This window comes from Elgaria multicarinata, chromosome 11, assembly GCF_023053635.1.
Source record: "Elgaria multicarinata webbii isolate HBS135686 ecotype San Diego chromosome 11, rElgMul1.1.pri, whole genome shotgun sequence".
NCBI classification, from domain to species: Eukaryota; Metazoa; Chordata; class Lepidosauria; order Squamata; family Anguidae; genus Elgaria; species Elgaria multicarinata.
The window spans coordinates 810,899-833,926 of NC_086181.1; the positions used below are offsets into that span (position 1 = coordinate 810,899).

The window sequence follows — 23,028 nt, forward strand, 5'->3', positions numbered from 1 at the left end:
CTTGAATTGTGGAGCCCAGAACTGGACGCAATACTCCAGGGCCGAATAGAGAGGAACCAGTACCTCACATGATTTGGAAGCTATACTTCTATTAATGCAGCCCAAAATAGCATTTGCCTTTCTTGCAGCCATATCACACTGTTGACTCATATTCAGCTTGCGATCTACAACAATTCCAAGATCTTTCTCATTTGTAGTATTGCTGAGCCAAGTATCCCCCATCTTGTAACGGTGCATTTGGTTTCTATTTCCTAAATGTAGAACTTGGCATTTATCCCTATGAAATTTCATTCTGTTGTTTTCAGCCCAGCACTCCAGTCTATCCAGATCACTTTGAAGTTTGTTTCTGTCTTCCGGGGTATTAGCTATCCCACCCAATTTGGTGTCATCTGCAAATTTGATAAGCGTTCCCTGCACCTCCTCGTCCAAATCATTAATAAAAATGTTGAAGAGCACTGGGCCCAGGACTGAGCCCTGCGGCACCCCACTAGTTGCCTCTCCCCAGTTTGAGAAGGTTCCATGGATAAGTACTCTTTGAGTCCGATTCTGTAGCCAACTGGGAATCCACCTAATAGTTGTTCCATCTAGCCCACTTTTAGCTAGTTTGTTAATCAGAACATCATGGGGCACTTTGTCAAAAGCTTTGCTGAAGTCAAGATATATGACGTCCACAGCATTCCCACAGTCCACAAGGGAGGTTATCCTATCAAAAAATGAGATCAAATTTGTCTGACTGGATTTGTTCCTGACAAATCCATGTTGGCTTCTAGTAATTCTAGTAAAGGTGTTTACAGATTGACTTCTTTATCATCTGCTCCAGAATTTTCCCAGGGATGGATGTCAGACTGACGGGTCTGTAGTCCCAGGTTCCTCCTTTTTGCCCTTTTTGAAGATAGGGACAACGTTAGCCCTCCTCCAGTCGTCCGGCACCTCACTCGTCTTCCATGATTTTGCAAAGATAATAGACAAAGGTTCTGAGAGTTCTTCCGCTAGCTCCTTCATTACTCTAGGATGCAGTTCATCGGGCCCTGGAGATTTGAACTCATTCAAGGAAATTAGGTGTTCTTTGACCATTTGTTTATCAATCTCAAATTGCAATCCTGCCCGCTCAACTTCTGCTTCACTTTCTCCAGGGGGGTCATAGACCCGCTTTTGGGAGAAGACCGAGGCAAAGTAGGAATTGAGCACTTCAGCCTTTTCTTTGTCATCTGTTATCAATTTGCCATCCTCATTAAGCAGTTGAACCACCATTTCTTTCCTCTGTCTTTTACTACTCACGTATCTGAAGAAAGCCTTTTTATTGCTTTTAGCATCCCTCGCTAATCTCAGCCTTCCTGACGCCATTTCAGCACTTCTGTGCCACTTGTCTGTATTCTTCTTTTGTAGCCTGGCCTTCCTTCCACTTCCTATATGTATCCTTTTTTGTTTTCAGGTCGTCTCTAGGCTTTTTGTGGAGCCACATTGGTTTCCTCGGTTGTCTTCTATCTTTTCTCCTTGTTGGAATTGTTTGTAACTGTGCCTTTAAAATTTCATTTTTTAAATACTCCCACCCATCCTGCACTCCTTTTCTCTTTAGGCTCCCTTGCCAAGGGACCTTACTTATCATAGTTCTGAATTTATTAAAATCAGCTTTCCTAAAATCCAGAGTACGTGTATGGCTACGCTCGACTTTTGTCTCCTTCATAATCAAGAATTCAAGTATGACGTGGTCAGTTTCCTCCAGAGTTCCCGTAACTGCCACTTTATCCACTAAGTCATCCCTGTTGGTCAATATCAAGTCAAGGATTGCCGATCCTCTAGTTCCTTCCTCCACTTTGTGTAGGAGAAAGTTATCTCCCATACATGTTAGGAATTTCTTGGAAGGGCCGCTTTTGACAGTATTTGTCTCCCAACAGATATCAGGGTAATTGAAGTCCCCCATCACTACTACATCACACTTCCTTGAAAGTTTGAAACACACATAAAAGCAAAGCCCAGGAAAAAGCCCACAAAAGTATATACTCAACATCAATTAGTGCAAGTTAGTTATCCCTGTAAGATTCTAACTTCACAATGTGGGAAAGGAACAATTGTTTATATACAAGGATGGCCAAAGACACTTGGAGTGCCTATGATGGGAAATCCAAGTGGCACTTCTCCACACACAAATTAATGCTGGACATGCAAATTCCACCAGATGTTCTTCTCCATCCTCATAACCCTAATGACCCATGATGAGGGGAGGGCTCTTACATCACAGACAACTGCTTGGATGATGGCATCAAAGCCTCCTTCAGGTGCATCACGGTTCCTTGACACACTCTGCTTCTTCACCTCCTCATTGAAACGCTTCACCTCATCTGTGAGTTCCAGGACATGCTTGTATCCAAACATTGGCAGGCAGTGGTTATCTGGTGGTTTCAAGCTAGAAAGAAGCAGGGTGGGGGGGAAACACAGGATAGAGATAAACAACTGGAGGCCTGGGACCTAATTCAAAATAGCACAGCTACTGATCCCAAGGCCCTCCCCTTGCCCTCTTATACATGTCCTCAGTCACTTTCTCCTGAGTTGAGACTCAGGCAAAGTCACACTCCCCCCCCCCCAACCACATCCCATTCCCAGTCCACGGAGCAATGGTGGGTAACATGATTTTGCGACCCTCATTGCTCCCACCAAGCAATAGAAAAGCTTTATTTTAATTTTAAAACAAGACATCTTGTTTTACTGCAAATTTGTGCTCCCCAGGGGATAGCCAGATAACACTGCACAGCTTATTTTAAAGTGAGAATGGTCGTGGAAATTACACGGAGGGGCATGTGCAGCCTCCAGTGGGTTCTGTGGGCCAGGAATTTGCCTCCGGATCATCTGAAGTTGCTCACACCTGCCACAGTGGGTTTCTTCACACAAGCAAAAAAGCCACGTTCACGACTGGCCACTCACAGAAGTTTGTGGGTGTGCTTGACAAGGTCAGCAATCTCCTACACATCTCCTGTACCTTCCCCCAGTAATTTGGGTTTTTTTAAAACAAAACCCTTTGATGTCCCAATTCTGCTGAAATATCTCAGGATTTCCTACCGGGTACAGGGGAAGTTGTGCTACAAGGCACCCACTAGAGGGCCCTGTCCCATTCAATACTATGAGAACAGAGAAGAGGGGAAGTTTTCAATTACAGACCACGTAGTTGCCCCCTCTCTGCCTGGTTTTACACTTTATTTCTGCCTCATATGTAACTGTAGAATGCAGATCAAGATACATAATAACAAAGACACTAACACTGCAATCCTATGACTGTCTACTCTGAAGTAACCTCCATTGAGTTCAACGGGGCTCACTGTCAGGAAAGTGTGCACAGTTTAGTAAACACATCCATCAGTAAGAATCTCTTATTCTAGGAGAACACCCCCCTTGAGATTTAAGAAAACAGTTGTTCAATTATAAATTCACTCATGAACAAAAAAGAAGAGAAATTGTAAATCCAGATGTCTACCTTAACTTCTGTGCCATGAAAGCAGTAAACATATCTTAACCTTGATCATGCATCCACATGTTCCTTTGTCTTTCAACATCAATCTAATTCCTCTGCAGGTTGGAGGATCACGTGTGTCAATACAGTGAATGCAAATAAATCATTGGTTTCCTTGGCCTTTAAAGTATGGAATTTGACACCTTAATCACTTTTCTATGTGCCACATTTCATGTGATACAGAATTTCAAAAGTGGCACCCCACAATTCCATTATACAGTGACAATCTTTGAGACGCCTTCTCGAATAGGACAAGTGACCTGCTGAAAGATCGTGCATCAACGGGAATTTTCACACAAAAGCCATTTGCATTTGTCTACTGCAGCGTTCAAAATATCATGTGCCCCTAGGACTTAGCACTTTTCCACATATGCAGCTTCTCATACATGACACTTATATGTAGGTACTTCCAGACAAAGGGCTCCAAACACTAGCAATCAGATGGTATTGAGTAGCTAAGGGCACAGTCTTATGAATGTTTAGACAGAAAAAAAGTCCTACAACTCCCAGCATTTCCCAGCCAGTCATGCCAGCTAATTCGACTTTTCTTCCTTAACAGATATTCCACAGTAAGAGAAAAGACACAGGAAACAGTGGGAAAAGACTGGAGGGTTACCAATAGAAGACAATATAATCTGAACCCCTGTGAAATTCCATAAATGAGGCAGGGCGATGACACCATAAAAGCCTCATTTGGAAGCACCTCAGATGTTGTTGTTGTTATTATTATTATTATTATTATTATTATTATTATTATTATTTATTTATTTATATAGCACCATCAATGTACATGGTGCTGTACAGAGTAAAACAGTAAATAGCAAGGCCCTGCCGCATAGGCTTACAATCTAATAAAATCATAGTAAAACAATAAGGAGGGGAAGAGAATGCCAACAGGCACAGGGTAGGGTAAGCAGGCACAGGGTAGGGTAAGACTAGCAGTATAAAGTCCGCACAACATCAAGTTTTAAAAGCTTTAGGAAAAAGAAAAGTTTTTAGTTGAGCTTTAAAAGCTGCGATTGAACTTGTAGTTCTCAAATGTTCTGGAAGAGCGTTCCAGGCGTAAGGGGCAGCAGAAGAAAATGGACGAAGCCGAGCAAGGGAAGTAGAGGCCCTTGGGCAGGCGAGAAACATGGCATCAGAGGAGCGAAGAGCACGAGCGGGGCAATAGTGTGAGATGAGAGAGGAGAGATAGGAAGGAGCTAGACCGTGAAAAGCTTTGAAGGTTAACAGGAGAAGTTTATATTGGATTCTGAAGTGAATTGGAAGCCAATGAATGTCAACGCAAGAGAGGAGGCAGAATAGAACTCAAAACTTTAGAGATTTTATATTTGTGCTAAAGACATCCTCTTGCATCAAAACACCATGGCATAATGGTGCTAGTATGGTTTATTCTTAAGCTAAAGTTCTATAGCCAGAGATTTCACAGTGGCAGTGGGGTAAGGATACAGAAGAGGTGACATTATTAATGAAAAATAGCAAAAACCAAAATACTATGAGTACTGTTGGTCCATTTCAATTTGGGATTGGGGTGGGTGCTTTGGGGGGAAGGAACAAAATATTTCCTGGGGTAAAACATTAACATCCATCATTTCTGGATTTGTACAGGTCAGAGCAGTTCCCTTGTGAGAACTCCACTGACCTTCCCTCTTCCGGAAGCAAGTATTTCTGTTCTATCCAGATATTTGAGGAACCACCAGCTTCCCAGTGCATTAGCTGTGAGTCCCTCTAGCACACGGATAGCATAGGATAACAGCAACATAACCCCTTTTAAAATCGCTAAAAGGGAATGCTGCTGGAAATGTTTCTGAAAAGCACTCCCTTTTAAGGCTTAGCCTTTGTAAATACAAGTAGACTAATATGTTGAAATTAAAGTAATGTAACGAAATAAAAAAGGAAGAGCATTAAGGAAAAATGGCCAGGACATGTCGAATAACCATAAAGTTATTCAACTTTAACAAATTCGTAACACACGTTATTATACAAGAGGGCCTATGCATGTATGTGAACATTGCGATGCATGGGGTAGCTGTCTGAAATGCAATTGTGTGAAGGCACCTGCACACTGTTTTTTCCAAGTCAGCACAAAACCACAAAAATTGGGGGAGTGGGGGGATGGAAAATTGTCAAGACCAAATAGGGAACAATTTGCTCTGTGAAGCTGTCCTCACATGGATGCATTTCAAATTGCCACCATGCTGAAAACTGCAGATATGGGTGAGGCCGGAAAGTAGACACAGTACGCTTCTATAGCTTTCATTGTGCAATTTTCCTGCCTCATTCAAAGAATTTTATGAAATCATCTTCCATTTGTAACCTTCCACTATTTCCCCATCACTTCTTTTACCTTTTTTTTTACCCCAAAATAATAATAATAATAATAATAATAATAATAATAATTCTTTTGATTTGAAGTGCTAGGGTCCCTCCATCTGGAGGTACCCTTAAAGAGCTAGTGTGCAGATATAACACATGTCTGCACCCTCTCCACCCAGCTGTTTCCTCTCCCCATCCTGTCTTAACAGTGGTTAATGGATACGTCTTGTCAGCACTGACATTAAACATGGGTAAGTTTCAACAGGCTCTCCACTGCACCTGCTAGTTAAGAATGCTGGTTCATTGGGTAACCTGATTAGCCTTAACAAGAGTTAACATCAGTGCTGATAGAGACTGCAAGGAAGGGAGTGCACTTCCCCACATCCCACCCCTGACTTCAAGAGAGGCCTTTCATGCACTGCACTGTCTAAAAGTGAGGAGGAAATAGGAATACAAATCTGGCAACCCTCTAAGCACCAGCTTATAAACTGCTCCAAAGGTTGCACAGCAAACAACAGTGCTTCCTTCAGCCAGATAACTTACGCCCGGCATGGATTTTTGATGACTTCTGGAGGGGAAATGTACATGTAAGGGGACAGCGGCTTGTCCACAAAGGCTCCGAAGCCAATCCTCAGGTTGCTGGTCACTCTACGCATTTCCATGGCTAGCCTGGTACCTAGGTTCTGGATGTTGCGGAGGTCATCCTTCATGGAATTAGACAAGTCCATCAGATAGTAGATATCCACAGGGTAGTCCTCTACCTGGCGCACTTGTACTGAGAAAGTTTGGGAGTCATCTGAAATGTTAAATTGCGGGTAAGGGCTTGTTTAACTGTGTCATCCTGGTATAGGCACACGCTGACAGAAGCTGATTCACAGCTGTACTATTCTCATTCCCACAGTGGGAATTTCTGGATCTGCACAGCCAACATTCAATGCAGCTGTACATACCGGGGATTATATGAGTTAAAGGTCTTCAAAATATAATGTTTTATGTTCAAGTAAACACAGCTAGGAAGTTGCCATATACTGTGTAAGACCATTGGTGTTGACTGCAGCATCCCTCACGTATCTCAGGCTCTTTTCCCAGTCCTTCCACTTTTCCTTTTAATTGGAGATGCTGAGGGCGGAACCTGAGACTTTCTGCAGGTAAAGGATCTGCTGTTCTTATTGAGCCAACAGCCCATCTTTACCATCTATGTATGGAAGTGTAATGGCCAATTACAAATCACACTACCTGAACATTTTGGAGGAAGGGCAGAATACAGTGTACCAATGTGCAAATAATTGAATAGTATATCTTGCTTTACCTGGCCGTAGGTGGAGCTCAATCTTTTGTGGGGTCATTTGGGTAATTTCATTTCCTGAACCTTTGTTACTGAGTGGCCTGGCCTCCAGGATCTGGGTGGCACTAACTGGATACTCAATAAAGTCATTTGGACAGCCATTTTTAAGGAGATTGTCCTTCAGGTCACAGCGAGAGAATCCTGGTGACTGTACCTGTTAGAAGGCGAAAGAAAGAAGGAAAAAAGGAGAACAGTCGTAAGTCGAAAAGGAAGAGGTCTCACAGAGAGAGTCAGCAGCCTAGACACCACTCTCCTCCTCTAGGGCCAAAAAATTCATCAACACGCAATTCATCATTTACACACCTACAAATCTAAAAGCATTTTAAGAAATGTAGAAATCACAGAAGCAGACAATTCAAAAACTTGTAAAAGTTTAATAGAATAGATACTTTTTTTGTTATTGATTGTTTCTTGAAAGGTGTTTTTTTTTAGATTGTTTAAACAAAAATACACCTTTCCAATTGTATAGTTGATGGTCCAAGACATATTTATTTTATTTATTTATTGCATTTATATACCACCCTATAGCTGAAGCTCTCTGGGCGGTTTACAAAAGTTAAAAACAGTAAACATTAAAAACAAATATATGAAGTTTAAAAATATAAAAAGCATAAAAACAACATATAACAATAGATTAGATACATTTTATAATTGTCTTTGAAAGAAGACATGATGGTAGCCCTAGGGGCTACTGAAGAAAAGGCCCTGCTCCTAGGGAGAGCCAGAGTGCTCCTGAGTGGCAGAGAAATGCAAAAAATAAATCATGAAGCACAAACAATTCGCTACAAAGATGTTGCCTGGAGCTGGACCTCCCAGGTGGACCATGAAGCTTGGAGCAAGGAGAGGAGCTCATAAAGAAGGTTCTCCCTGAGATACATAGGGCCCAACCCTATTTGTGCAGGGGCGCAGAGCCTCTTTCAGCCCAAGGGCTGCATTCCATTCTGGCCACGTTCCAGTGGTGGCTGGGGCCAAAGGTAACAGGGGCAGGTGAAGAAATACAAAACAAAAAACACCCCAGCATATTTTAGCATAAAGCTCTTCCTGCCAGTAACTAAGCCTTAGAGGAGGTACTTTGGTCTTTTAGAACGGAGTGGAAACCTGCACAAAACCCAAGAAACCCACCAAACAATTAGTGGTTGAGGAGGAAGGGGGTGGGGCCACCTGAGATTCTTCATCCCTGATTTAGTCGTTTAAAGCCAGCACCAGTCTTGAACTTTGAATGAAGCTCAGAACCAGGCTAACATGAAGTCATGCCTCTTGCCCTAGCTTTGCAACAGTCACAACCACAGCCGAAAGAATTCTACATTTCATGAAAGATGGCTAGACTCTGGTCAGCATATCCCTACTGGACAGTAAGATCAATGTATCAAAGTCTGGGGTAGGGATGGCGCCAGCATCCGACTGGGTCTCCGAGGGCAGTGGACCCTCTGCATCCGCCCCTCACAGACCCACTTGGGCGCGTCTGGGTGCAAGTGTGGACTGGCACTCGAGTGCTTGTGAGGCCCCCGCAAGCCCTCAGGCATGGGCCCGCTCTGGCTTCCAGGATTGTGCCCCCCTCCCCAGTGTTAATGACAGCTACCATGGTTCAGCCACCCCTAGTTTGGGGCAGATGATGATCATATATGGTAGTGTTGCCCATGAGTTCAAGGCTTTTGAGAAGAGTTGATTAAAATAATTAAGGAAATTGAGAACTATAGCTTTTTAACAAAGCCTTTGATGGTTAAACTCACTGGCACATTGTTTTAACTGCTTTTAAAGGAAAATGAGGCAGGTAGCTACCAGGAGCAGGGCCTTCTCTGCTGTGGCACCCGGGCTGTGGAATGAGCTCCCTAAGGAGGTTCGCTTGGCACCGACATTATATGCTTTTAGATGCCAGGTGAAGAAGACCTTTTTATTCTCCCAGCATTTTAACAGTCTATAAATAAATTTTAACTTGGTGTTTTAAATTTGTAATTTTGCATTGCTGCTGTTTTTATCTGGTTGAGCTTTTACACTGTATTTTATATTATGGTTTTATACTGTTGTTTTATATTTTGAATGGTTTTAATTTTTGTGAACCGCCCAGAGAGCTCCGGCTATTGGGTGGTATAGAAATTAGGGATGTGCTCCGCTCCGATTAGGAGCGTAGAAGCAGTAGCGGATTGGCCTGCTCCGCCTTACCCAGAGGCGGAGTAGGAGCGGACCGTGGACCCCCTAGAAGCAAGGCGAAGAGAAGCGACCATTTTTCGGAGCTCCGAGTTCAGGCGGAGCGCTCCGGTCGCCATCTTGAAAACATTTCGCCATAGGATTGCATTGCGGCAAATAATCGCGCATAACTACGTTGTTTTTGAAGCTATCGCTCTGGAAATTCTTGTGCTCAGAGAGTCGTGGATGGGGGTCATTTTGAGACCACTCTCACCTCTCTGCGTTGTCCGTGTCGCGTGCTATATTTTTTTGAAAATCGGGTCAACCGCGCGGCTCAAACTGCGTTTCGGCTTTTCGCCCATAGGATTGCATTGAGGGAAAGAATCGGGGATAACTGGGGGGGGGTTTAAGCTATCATTCTGAAAATTCTTGGGCACAGAGAGTCGTGGATGGGGGTCATTTTGAGACCACTCTCAACTTTCTGCATCGTACGGGTCGCGGGCTAGAAGTTTTTAAAAAATCGGCGGGAAAAATACCTTTTTCAAAGGGCTGAGGGGCAGAGTCAGCTCCCGGTCATGATGATCCCAAAGTTGGAGGAGGGCATAGGCAAAACAGGTAACTTGGGATTCTGGGAAACTTCTCTTTCTTCATCTGAACGGGCTTTTCCCCGTGTTTTTTAACACAGTAGCCCCACCAAATGCACAAACAACCTGAAATCATATACTAAGCCAAGAATAAGAGATAGAAACACAGCACTGCTCCCCACCCTAACCTTGGTGAACAACTGAATCGATGTGGTGCAAGGGGATGAGCTCCCCTAGGGCATCTCATCGTGGACGTGCCCCCACTCTCTCCTGCACTGGAAGGCCATTAGAGCCTTCCAAAGAGAGTAAAACGGTGGAGCAATGCCTATCATGAGTTGAAGTGAATGGTCACTTTTCAGTGGTGGAGCAATGCCTGTTATGAGTTGAAGTGAGCGTTTTACTTCTTCTCAGAGCTGTTGGTGGCTGTCATTGTCTTGAACTGGCAGCTACTTCCCCCTCCCCCGGGCACGTCCCCCTATTGCTGGTAAAAGACAGATATAGCCTTTTTAAAAAAATTCTTCTTGCTGTTTATTGAGCAACACTGCTGCTTTTAATTCCACCCCTCCTTTGTTTATTTATTGATTTATTCCATTTTATATGCATTACTGGCTTATCCTTGGCTCACTTCCTTATGCCCCCAGAAATGCCAGCTGCATGCCTGCCTGCCTTCCCTCCCTCCTCCCCTGCCCACCTCGCAGGGATGTTGTGTGTGGGGTGCCCGATTTTCAAAAATTCGCCAAAAATCAGGGGATGATGGGATTGCTTTGAAACTTGGCATGCGTGTGTATATCCCCATGAGGTGTCATGGTGCCAAACATGAGGTTTCTAACTTGAACAGAAAAAAAGTTGTATAATTTTTTAGCTTTCAATGCAAGCCTATGGGGGGGGGAAACGGAGCTCCGGATCCGGATCCGGAGCTCCGGGCGGAGCGGAGCGGAAGGGGGCGGAGCGGGGGCGGGGCGGAGCGGCCCGATCCGAAAAATGGCGGATCTGCAAGTGAAGCGGAGCGGGGGGTCCGTGCACACCCCTAATAGAAATGTAATAAATAAATAAATAAATAAATAAAATATTGTTTTAACTTGGTTCATGGTTTGTTTTTAGCTGTGCATATTTATTGTTTTATACTGTATGCTTTTATCTGTATGCCGCTCTGAGATCTTAATGATCTTCCATTTGCTTGCAATTCCAATTCCATTTCATTTTTAAAAAAACATTAAAAATATTTCAATAAAGTAACTCAATAAAGTATTTATTTATTTATTTAAAACATTTATATTTATATTTAAAACAAATGAATAGGGATATACGAGAATTTCATTCCCTTACACAAATGCTTATTAGCACTAATGTACAAATGCACTAGTGCACATTAGTGCAACTCCCCACCCCCAAGTGAAAAACCAGTCCAGAAGCCAGCAGAACCCCTGCGACTCAGAAAAAGCTGGTCCGCTGCAGAATCCACAGGTGGGAGACATGAGAGCACTCTTCAAATATATGAAAAGTTGTTGCACAGAGGAGGGCCAGGATCTCTTCTCAATCCTCCCAGAGTGCAGGACACGGAATAACGGGCTCAAGTTACAGGAAGCCAGATTCCGGCCGGACATCAAGCAAAACTTCCTGACTGTTAGAGCAGTACAACAATGGAACCAGTTACCTAGGGTGGTCGTGGGTTCTCCCACCCTAGAGGCCTCCAAGAGGCAGCAGGACATCCATCCGTCAGGGATGTTTTAAGGTGGATTCCTGCATTGAGCAGGGTGTTGGACTCGATGGCCTTATAGACCCCTTCCAACTCTATTATTCTATGATTCTATGAAATCCAAAATTATTTGAATCTGTTGCAGATTTCTCCAACATCTCTTCTTACAGCCCAGTATTTACTAAGTCCTACCAGGTTCAATAGGACTTACATACAACTGTTGCCTTAATATTAATAATAATTCCATCCCCTGAAGAGAGTTTTGGGACCTATAACTCAGGGGAGTGGGACAATACAAGCGCCTTCTGGCAGAAGGAAATTGCATTTCCTTACTGTGGCTCTGCTTCCTGCTTCGCGTCTGCATTTGCAACAAGCTGTGGTTACACGAGGAAGAGTAACCACATGACTTGTACAGTTCAATGCTATTAAATGGGACATCTTATATCGCAACTTTCCCTGCACATGGCAGGGAAACCCGACAAATATAGATAAATCCCAGAAGAGTTGGGTTTTCTGAGGTTAATTTTTTAGCACTAAAACTGGGAAATGGAGCAGGAGACACACAGGAGGTTGATGGTGTTGGCAGAATGACTAGTGAACAACTGTGAGTGGTACGTAACGAGCATGCTATAGAACACCCATTCAAAGAAGCACTAGGACTCTCTGATGTAGTTCTCAACACCCTTGCTAAACTGTAAGCCCCAGATTTCTTTGAGAGAAACCATGACATTTTAAAAGGTATAAAATCAATGTTTGTTGCATTACTTTTCTAGGGGGGGAACCCTTATCCTTATTAGTTTAATTAAAACCAAATTTGGAATTTAAATCTTCACTGCTTCTGGAAGTCTTTCACAACAGAGATTTTCAACAAGATTTTCTGCATTATATTTGGAGAAAGGCAAGTGGCCCATGAGGAAGAAAGGCTGTGGCTAGACCAGGCCTATATCCCGGGATCATCCCTCTGCATCCAAATGACACACAGGGGATCCCGGGATCAGGCAGGGATGACCCCTCCATTTGCCTGGGATAATCCTTAGGTCAGTTAGTTAGTTAGTTAGTTAGTTAGTTTATTTCGGTCATAGACCAGCACAACAGAAAACATCATCACAATAATATTAAAAACCCCAATATACAATAAAATACATACATAAAATCCATAAAACGCGGCAGTCTCAGCCTAAGTCTAAGGTTAGCAAGAAGGCTAGAGTGGCACCAGGGACGGGTCCTGGTGCACGGGTCCTTGGGCTCCGCCCCCCAGGGCCGATCTAGCCCTCCTCCTGCGCAATTGCGCCAGCGCAGCAGAAGGGCTAGATTGGCCCTGGGGGGAGGCAGAGGCTGGGAGATGTGTTCCCAGAAGTCTGGGAATGTATCTTCCAGTCCCCAGCCCCCAGTGCCGAACAAGCCTTCTGCTGCGCTAGATTGGCGCTGGGCGAGGGACGGAGGATGCGTTCCTGGAAGTTCGGGAACACATCTTCCAGCCCTTTCCCCCAGTGAATTGGGGGCCAGTCCCGGTTGCCCCGGAGACCTCCGTCTTTTCGGAGGTCTCCAGGGTTTCCCGGTGCATCTGGTCACCCTACCACTATTTCCTTAAAAATTGTTCACACGTACACACAATTCTGCCATTACCAAAAATATGGGCAAACTCCACTCATAATAAGTGTTTTAGTAATTATGGAAAGAGTTTCCAGTATAGGAGCACTCTGAGAGGATTTTAAACAAATGTTGGGCCTATTTTTCAACAAGTTTCTTTTTTTTTAAATGAACTGGCATTGCTGCAACCCATTAACCCTTGCAAAAAGCAGCAAGAAATCTGGCTTTCTTAGAACCAAAAAATCCCTCCAAGCCTTTCCTAGTGTAATAATGCTTTGTCACTGTTCATAAAAGTTGGCTGGGAAAAAAATACCCCAGCAACCAGTATCCAAGGGCTTATTTCCTCCAGCCTGCCAGGGCATTAACACTGAGCTCAGGAAAAGAGGTCCAAAGAAGGGAGAAGGGGTGATCATGCACCAAAGGGGACACGATGGGAGGTAGGCAGGAGGGAGAGGAAGTGGAAAGCAAATAAAAGATCAGCATAAGATGACGGGATATTTGGGGGCTCCTTAGGAACAAAAAAACTCATCCAGATTTTATTTTTTATTTTTCCTATAATATATTTGCATTAAAATTAAACTTGGATTGCCACCTCTGGGTTTCAAAGGCCTGGCACCTTGGTGCATTTGCTGCAGCAGAGTACATTTTCTCTGAGCTGAGCAGAGATGTTTTTCTAAAGGCCCCTAAGACAAAGTCCCTGCGCTCATGTACAGAGTGCCTGTCCCTTTTGACAGGAAGCAGTTTAAAAACAACAATGACACCTTAAAGTAAAAATAGAGTACTTAGGAACATGGGCAGAGTGTTTCCGCTGAAGAATGCCATGTTTTTTAAAATATTAAAAGTACATATCTCATACAAAGCATGGATATTATTACACAGACCATGTTTTTTCCTGCCTTTATGTATTCCTGTTCTAAGAGATGACTAGAAAGATAAAGTTTTAGTTGAGCCAGTAAAACCAGCTGGCAACTCCAAATGAACACTCAGAATTAGGCGGAAATTCTGACTTTTCCTAAGAGTGTTGGGAAGTAGATCCCAAGAATTCTCTCCAGTGGCCATGTAAAGCTAATTCCAAACTCCTGATATCTTTATGCAGAAACATATGTTGATAATATGAGAATGCCACTTCTGCCTTTCCAGTTCCAAGTGTGAAAAGGGTATCAGAGTAATTAAACTGAATTATATCATCAGGTATGCATAGGGCTGGAAAAGAACACAAAATATAGTCTATAGTATAGTATAGACTCCAATCATGGTTGGAGTGTTGGACTAGGACTGAGGAGCCCCAGTCAGTCATGAAGTCAGTCATGATTCAAAGCCCCAGTCAGTCATGAAGCTCATCCAGTCTAACCTACCTCACAGGGTTGTTGTGACCACATAATGGGAAGGGCTCATGTATAAGAACATATGAAGAGCCATGCTGGATCTGACCAAGGTTCCATCTAGTGCAGCATTCTGTTCACGCAGTGGCTAACTAGTTGTCCACGGGAATCCCACAAGCAGCACAACAGCACCCTCCTGCCCATGTTCCACAGCAACTGTATATTACCTTGAGCTCTTTGGAGGAAAGGTGGTATGTAAATATTATACATAAAGTTGTCCCTTTCCTACTGACCTCAACATACATCTCAGCGTGTACATATCACCTTGTAAAATCTAGGCAATGCAAAATGCAGAGAAGAAGTGCACTGCAGAAAGCTATAAGAAGAGCTTATCAGGTGACTCAAGTCAGTGAGCCAATCCACACATGGAAGGCAAAACATTTTCAGGCTCACTGGCCTATCTGAACATTTTGATCCCATGTATGGTGATCAGTCAGGCCCTGAATTTAATGAACACGACTGTCATATTTCTAAGTCCTTCTTTGTTTATGATGAGATCTAAAAATGCCATCATTTTTAAAGACAAAAATATTTCAAGATGAGATTTTAGCAAGCTGAAAAGGAACCATATAACTAGGGCGGTTGTGGGCTTTCCCACACCAGAGGCCTTCAAGAGGCAGCTGGACAAGCATCTGTCAGGGATGCTTTAGGGTGGATTCCTGCACTGAGCAGGGGGTTGGACTCGATGGCCTTGTAGGTCCCTTCCAACTCTGCTATTCTGTGATTCTAAATAGCACTAGTGGTGGCTAGTGCTATTTAGAGGTAGCACTACATATATGTAGTTTAGGTGTTCAGAATGGTGAGTTGGCAACTTGCTCCTAAAACATGATATTGCAAGAACCAGTCAATTGAAAGACAATGTGACCCCCAAAGAAGAGAGGGATCGTATCTTTTACTACCTGTCAGGAGCAGTCAGGGCAACTTTCTTCCACAGACACGTACGCACAGGTTCAACACTATGCTGAGCTGAAAGAGGCCTTGGGGGAAACTTTAAACACAGCCTTACTTAGAGAGAAAGTGGGGCCCAGGCAGGAAGACACAAGTGAAGCCAAACTTGTTCTAAATGAGTCTCCATCTCCTCGCTCTCTTTCTCTGGAACTTCCTCTGCTATGCTGCTCTGTTTCCTCACCCAGCTGCTGGGCTGATAAGAACAGAACAGCTCACAAGAATTCCCTCCTGGGGCCACTTCCTTCTGTCTGTCTGCCTGCAGGCTGGCAAAGTGAAGAAGCGCTGCCTCCCTGCTCTGGGCCTTCCCTGTACTGAGTGTTCAAGTGAAGTGCCGGAACTCAAGGATGTTTGAAACCTTCCCCTTAATACAAATTGTTGTTGTTGTTGTTGGTGGTGGTGGTGGTGGTGGTGGTGGCCATCACTACATTTGTGGTAGCAAATTCCATAGTTAAGATATAGTGATGACCACCAATTTTGATAGCTTTAAAAGGGGGTTGGAGAAGGCTATCAACGGTTACAGTACCAGCATAGACATAGAACCATAGAATAGTAGAGTTGGAAGGGGCCTAAAAGGCCATTGAGTCCAATACAGCAATGGCCCCAAGGACATGGTAGAACTCTCTGAGGACCGCTGTAATGAATTTGCCAGGCACTTCCAGGACAAAATTTCTGACATCCGTCGGGTCTTAGACTCCAGTGTTATAGCAGCTGAATCTAGTGAGGTGTCCAGAGCGCAGGCTTGTCCTGTTATCTTGAATGAGTTTCAGTTGGTACAGCTCGAGGATGTGGACAAGGTGCTTGGACTGGTCCGCGCAACCACCTCTGTACTGGATCCCTGCCCCTCTTGGCTAATAAAAGCTAGTAGGGATGGAACAGCCGGCTGGGCCAAGGAGGTGATTAATGCCTCTCTACGAGAGGGAGTGGTCCCAGACCGTCTGAAAGAGGCCGTAGTGAGGCCACTCCTGAAGAAAACTTCCTTGGACCCGGAAAATCTTAGTAATTACAGGCCGGTAGCAAATGTTCCATTCCTGGGCAAGGTCCTTGAGCGGGTGGTGGCGGGCCAGCTCCAGACACTCTTGGATGAGACTGATTATCTGGATCCATTTCAGTCGGGCTTCAGGCCTGGTTTTGGCACAGAAACAGCCTTGGTCGCCCTGTATGATGACCTATGTCGGGAGAAAGACAGGAGAGGGAGTGTGACTCTGTTGATTCTCCTTGACCTCTCAGCGGCTTTCGATACCATTGACCATGGTATTCTTCTGGGAAGACTCGCTGAGCTGGGAGTGGGAGGTACTGCTCTGCAGTAGTTCCGCTCTTATTTGGCGAGTCGGTTACAGAAGGTGGTGCTTGGGGAACATTACTCGGCCCCGTGGACTCTCAAGTATGGGGTCCTGCAGGGGTCGGTTTTGTCCCCCATGTTGTTTAACATTTACATGAAGCCACTGGGGGCGGTCATCCGGAGCTTTGGAGTGTGCTGCCATCAGTATGCTGACGACACGCAGCTCTATTTCTCCTTTTCATCTTCAGCAGGAGAGGCTGTGGATGCGTTGAACCGGTGCCTGGCTGCGACAATGGACTGGATGAGGGCTAATAAACTGAGACTCAATCCAGACAAGACTGAGATGCTGTTAGTAGGTGACTCCGCTGACAGGATGGGGGGTGTTCTACCCGTTCTGGATGGGATTGCACTCACCCTGAAGGAGCAGATTCGTAGCTTGGGGGTTCTTTTAGACCCATCATTGTCACTTGAGGCTCAGGTGACCTCAGTGGCATGGAGTGCCTTCTACAAACTCCGGTTGGTGGCCCAGTTACGCCCCTATCTAGACAGGGATGACCTGGCTTCAGTTGTCCATGCTCTGGTAACCTCCAAGTTAGACTACTGCAGTGCACTCTACATAGGGCTGCCTTTGAAGACGGTTCGGAAGCTGCAGCTCGTGCAAAATGCAGCGGCCAGATTGATTTCGGGAACCAGAAGGTTTGACCATATAACACCTGCTCTGGTCCGCTTGCACTGGCTGCCTGTATGTTTCCGAGCCCAATTCAAGGTGCTGGTTTTGACCTATAAAGCCTTACACGGCTTGGGACCACAATACCTGACGGAACGCCTCTCCCGACGTGAATGTACCCGGTCACTACGTTCAACATCTAAGGTCCTCCTCTGGGTGCCTACTCCGAGAGAGGCTCGGAGTGTGGCAACGAGGGATAGGGCCTTTTCGGTGGTGGCCCCCAGACTGTGGAATGATCTCCCTGATGAGGCTCGCCTGGCGCCAATGCTGCTAACTTTCCAGCGCCAGGTTAAGACTTTCCTCTTTGCCCAGGCATATGGCAGCACATCCTAATTGCCCACATGTTTAGTTTTTAAATTGGTTTTTAATGTTTTATGTGTGTATGTTCTGTGTTTTAGAGTTTAAAATTTTGTACACTTGTTTTTACCTCAATTTTAGAATTTCTGTAAACCGCCCAGAGAGCCCCGGCTATGGGAGCGGTATATAACTTTAATAAATAAATAAATAAATAAAATACAGCAATCCACCCTACAGCATACTTGACAGATGCTGTCAAGGGGTGTGCTGGGTGTGCCTAGGCACACCCTAATGTCTCAAGCAATAAGCAGAATTAAGGGTGGGGGCATTGAGTAGGAACCCAGAGCAGGATCCAGACGCAGCAGGAATGGCCCTCCAGCTGTCCTCTGGCGGCTCTGCCGCTGTGCCGAAGAACCCCTGCCTCCAAGAGAGCACCCTTGCTCCCAGCAGCAGGAGCAAAAATAATTCCCTCTGCTGGGATCCTCTCTGCTGGGAGCTGTGCCCCTTCAGCCACTAGGCCTCTGCTGGAGCAGCTGCGCCGACCCACCTCACACCAACAGAGGCATAGGTAAACGATACTGCGCACACGCTGTGTTGAAATGTCGCCCACATGGTGGGAATGGCCCTCCGGCTGCTCCACTGCCATGGCCCCCTACAGCCCACCGGAGCTCCTGGCAGCAGGCGTAAAAAAGGAATCGCTCTGCTGGGACCCTCTCTGCCAAGAGCTGCACTTCAAAGAAGCCAGGAGGAAGGAGGGGCCCTGAAGGCTCATGTCGCCTCGTCAGCCCCTCCTCTGGCCAGTGTCACCACAAAGCCCCATCCATGCTGGAGGGCCTTGAGGAGCATCTCCTTGCAATGGCCCTCACAGCCAGGCAAGCCAAACGTGGAGTCGGGCATTAGTGTTTAATCAATCAATCAATAAAAATAATGTCCTTTATGATTGAGTAGTCAATAAATGTTCGCCTTTAAAAACCAATCCCTGGGTGCACACCCTAGTGAAATTTGCTGTGCATGCCTATGAACAGCAGATGCAGAATGCCTTTGTACACCAGTTGCTGGGGAATATGGGTGGGAGGGTGCTGTTGCACATGTGTCCTGCCTGTGGTTTGCTGGTCGACAGCTGGTTGGTCACTGTGTGAAAAGAATGCTGGACTAGACGGAGCCTCGGTCTGATCCAGCATCTTATGTTATTGTTCTGACATCGTTAAGAAGAAATACTTAGCATCTATAATAGCATTCAAAGCATTTCACATACATGATTTTGTTTTAAGCTTTACTACAATCCTGTTAAGATTGTTCAGTATTATTACTCCCAGAAGTGTTGCTAAGCCTGGGCCAACGGGCTCCCAGCCCTGGATCTATTTCCCACAGTCCAAGATCTATTCCCCAGAGACCTAAGTGTCCATTGGTACTAATGGAAGGTTTGGCCTCAACTTAATTGCCATGCAGGGGGCAACCTTCAGCGGGGATTTCTGCTGGAGAAGGAAGGGTTTCCCCCCCTCCCCTGCATGGTAATTTAGCTTGGGAAATATCATTCCCTTGGTGCTAATGGGAGATTTTTTCTTAAGCTTAGCTGCTGTGCAGGAGGAGGTGGATTTCCAGGGTGATCACAATGGGGGAGGGAAAGTTTAACCTCCCATCTCTGTGCACTGTGGCCCCCCAAAATCCCCCTTCCAAATGGCAGTTAATCTAAACAATAATTCCATTTATACCAAGGGAAAGAGTGGACCCCAAATATTTCAAGTGGACCCCAAATATTTTCTTGGTTGTTGCCGCATTGGCTTTTCTTATGCATTTTACTGCTGGGAGGGCTTTGACTCTGAAAGGTGGCCAAGAAATATTTTAAATAAAGAAGGGCTTATGGGGTCACCCCCTCATGAAACAGACGCCTCCAGGGGCTTTTGTGTATTCGATCCCCTTCCGAGCCAAAGCCAACAGGGTAGGAAGAGGCCACCTTCGCTTCCCCTCCCTTGCATTTCCACTTAGATGGGCTTGCCCATCTAGCAACAGTGCTTGAGAGGAAGAGGGGAGGAGGTTAGTAGAAGGCCAGGATAGCTCATAGCCTGGCACCTCCAATCTCCTCCCCTCCCAACCCACCAGTCGCCCCTGTTTCCCATCTCCGAGGTTGTCTTCCCGAACTCAGAGGCTAACCTGCACAGTTCTTTCCATGCTGGCTGGAGGGGGTGGGGGTGAGATTTACCCAATTAAATTTACCCCACATTACCCCAAAAGAGGAAATGCACTGCCAAAAAAACAGGCTGCATTTTCATAAAATGTATTATTTATTTATTTATTTATTTATTTATTTATTACATTTCTATACCGCCCAATAGCCGGAGCTCTCTGGGCGTTTCACAAATGTGCATATAATAACGTATATGTATAGATGTAACTTTGGACATAATTTCTGTAACTTAAATAGAAATACAATCTATATCACTGTAGTGGGGAAGACTGACCAGGTGACCTATGTGCCTATTCAGTCAGCTCTCCAGAGACTAACTGGGTGGCCAATCTCAAGGGCCTTGCTCTGCCTTCTCAAGGGTTCTTTATCTTTATACTGGACTTGGTATGGAATGGACAGCCCTTCAAATAGAGGATGGCTTCAAATAGAGGAATGCCCTCTGTCAAGTAGGACACATGGCCACCCTATACCTGACCTTCCCAAACCTAAGCATTTTCAAAAATTAGATTGTTTCTTCAGGGAACTTTTTGCACATTGACTTGTCTGCTGAGGAACCCCTGTGGATGGCAGATGATTTTGAGACATGTTCTAGGGAGCACATGCAGATCACATGCAGTGCACTGCCCAGGTCTGTTGAGCCTCTACAGGACCCTGCATGAACTGAGAAAGCAACGTAGAACACACCCAAAACTTCCTTGAAGCTGAATGTCGCAAAAGAAGGTGGGCATTGGTGGGTAATAGCTGTCCTGCAGGAAAGCTTGTCTGCCATTGTTAAACATTCATTTGAGGACCAACTGCAAAGGAAACAAGATTCCAGGAATACAGTTAAATCCTATCAATACAATTCATGGTCAGTTCCTGCTCCCACACCATCCTTGGCCTACCCACCTCTGCTGTAGAAAAAGGGCCAGCTCATATGTCATGCTAAGCCACCCTGAGAGTAAGCCTTGGTGGGTTGTTTGTTTGTAGAACAACACATTGGACACCCAACAGAGATCAGGTTTGCCATGGCTTGTTCTCTTCCTCCTTCCCCCTTGCCCCCTCAGTCTTCCAGCTGGCACCAGCATGTACCCCAGGCACCTTTGTGGTGGAACAGGCCTTGTTTCCTCACTCCAGCCCCCCTCCCCACTCCAATCCGTACCCCTTTTTGTTTTCCACTTTTTTTTCTTCACCACTTAAGGAGTGCACAAATATGTTCATAATTTGTTTTATTATTATCTTTTCCTCATTCTTTCGCAAGGGCGCAGGAGCGCACTATCACCAGGCTGATATTTTCTTGAAAATTTTCTTGTATGTTTCAGCTGTCAAAAGGAACACTGAAGTGAGAAAAGTAAGTGTACCAAAAGGGGGAAGGGAAATATCTCCTACATGGTCATGTAATCCAGTTGTTTTGTTGAACTGACACCTCTGTGTCTTCTTCCCATCCAACACTTCCTTGAGCCACCAGCAAATCCAGAAGAGGTACTCCTGAAGTACTGGGGGGGGGGGGGGAGGAAGTGGCAGATAAATGATGGTCCCTCCAAAGTACTGTCTGGGCATCAGTGGAGGGGTAATCATTGGTGAGGAAGGCTGGAGGCAGCACTGGCGACATCATGAAAAGCAGCACAGGCTTTTTTTGCCCTTCGTGGCAAGTGGCTCTGCAGCCGAATGTGGCAACCCTCGATAAAAATCACTCTCCTGAGTTTGGACAACATGACAACACACCATGGGTATGAACAACCCTACATCAAGCCATCGGTCCTCAGGGTGGCTTGTTCATGAAAATTAAACCACCCTGTGGAGAATGCACTGAATTTGGACGACACTACAACCAACCATGGATGTCAACCCATGGTGGGTTATTGTGTTATGCAATCCCAGTTTAAAAGTTTCCTAGGCAGAGAATTTATCCCTTCTGAACAGCCATAGCTGCACTTGGCACAATAAAGAAGTGCAGGGGGAAGAGGGTGGTGACAAACTAAGTTATCCTATTGCTGTCTCCAAACTCTGTTGCTACCCTTGATTTCTATCTTGCAGTTGCTGGAGATTTATTTTGTAATGGATAGCATGGAAAGGGGAAGGGGGTGTGACCTGGTCCTCTTCTCATTCTTACGTAGAAAGAAAACTAAGTAAAAAATCCAGCTATGGTAATACTGAGTTCAGAGTAACTGACTCTAGGCAGAAGAGAGATACACGCAAAAGGAAGGCTCTGTGTTTTGAAATAAGGCTGAGTGGAGGACCAAAGACCCTAGGGAGGGGAAGAACTAAGTTGCTAAATTAAGACAACATGTTGCTCTTCGAACATGTTTTGCACCCGAGGGGGCATGGCTTTTGACGGGAGACAGCTCCTTCACTAATAGTTACATCTCTTAAGTAAACAGAGCCCCAAGGCCCAATAAGGAAAAATATTGCCATTTTGGGAAACTCTTGTCAGAGGAAGACAATTTAGCAAAACAGCCTTGTAGCCATAGCGGCTGTCTAGGAACACAGAATGCTGAGGCAGCTGTGGCACTGGGGAGAAGCAGTGCAGTATTTGCATGAGCTAGCCAAATGTTTAAAAATAAAAATAAAAAATTCCCATCATATTATACACAAAACTAGCAAGTATTTCTGGCATGAGGCCTTGTGGTTTTGCTGTCATACACCCACAAATATCTCATGTAAACAACAGTTAGGATGTCTGACGAGCTACATTAGGCCTACATACTGAGACAGTAAACTGAGGCAAATGGCTAAAATGGATCAGACGAAAACTATGTGGGATCCTGGCTTTATTTACATGTTCTCCAATCCCATCTCTAACTGCACAAGGAATGCTACTATTAGAAACTACATTCTCACAAGATTATCACAGGGCTATTTCTCATTGAGAGAAAAACATGCCTGGCTTGTACCAGTTCAGATTGCAGGTGGAGGCTCTGATGTTCTTCCACACAAACAAAACTTCCCTACACATGGAAAACGTGATATCAGGGACACATGTTAGTTTTCCATGTGCAGAGATGTGAGGGAGGGGTTGTATGGAGGAGTCACATCAGCCCCCATCGGAAGTCTGAAGTGGTACAATTTACATC

The 23,028-nt window shown here is 45.0% G+C and overlaps 1 protein-coding gene across 1 annotated transcript in view; it reads right to left on the reverse strand.

The window, feature by feature from the left end:
• ITGB3 (integrin subunit beta 3) overlaps positions 1-23,028 on the reverse strand; it is an 80,197-nt gene that overhangs the window by 36,444 nt on the left and 20,725 nt on the right. Inside the window, exons 3-5 of the mRNA XM_063138511.1 lie at positions 7,128-7,317; positions 6,362-6,614; positions 2,233-2,404 (exon numbers count right to left, since the gene is read on the reverse strand). Of these exons, the coding sequence (XP_062994581.1) occupies positions 2,233-2,404; positions 6,362-6,614; positions 7,128-7,317 (615 nt within the window). The remainder of the gene's footprint in view (positions 1-2,232; positions 2,405-6,361; positions 6,615-7,127; positions 7,318-23,028) is intronic.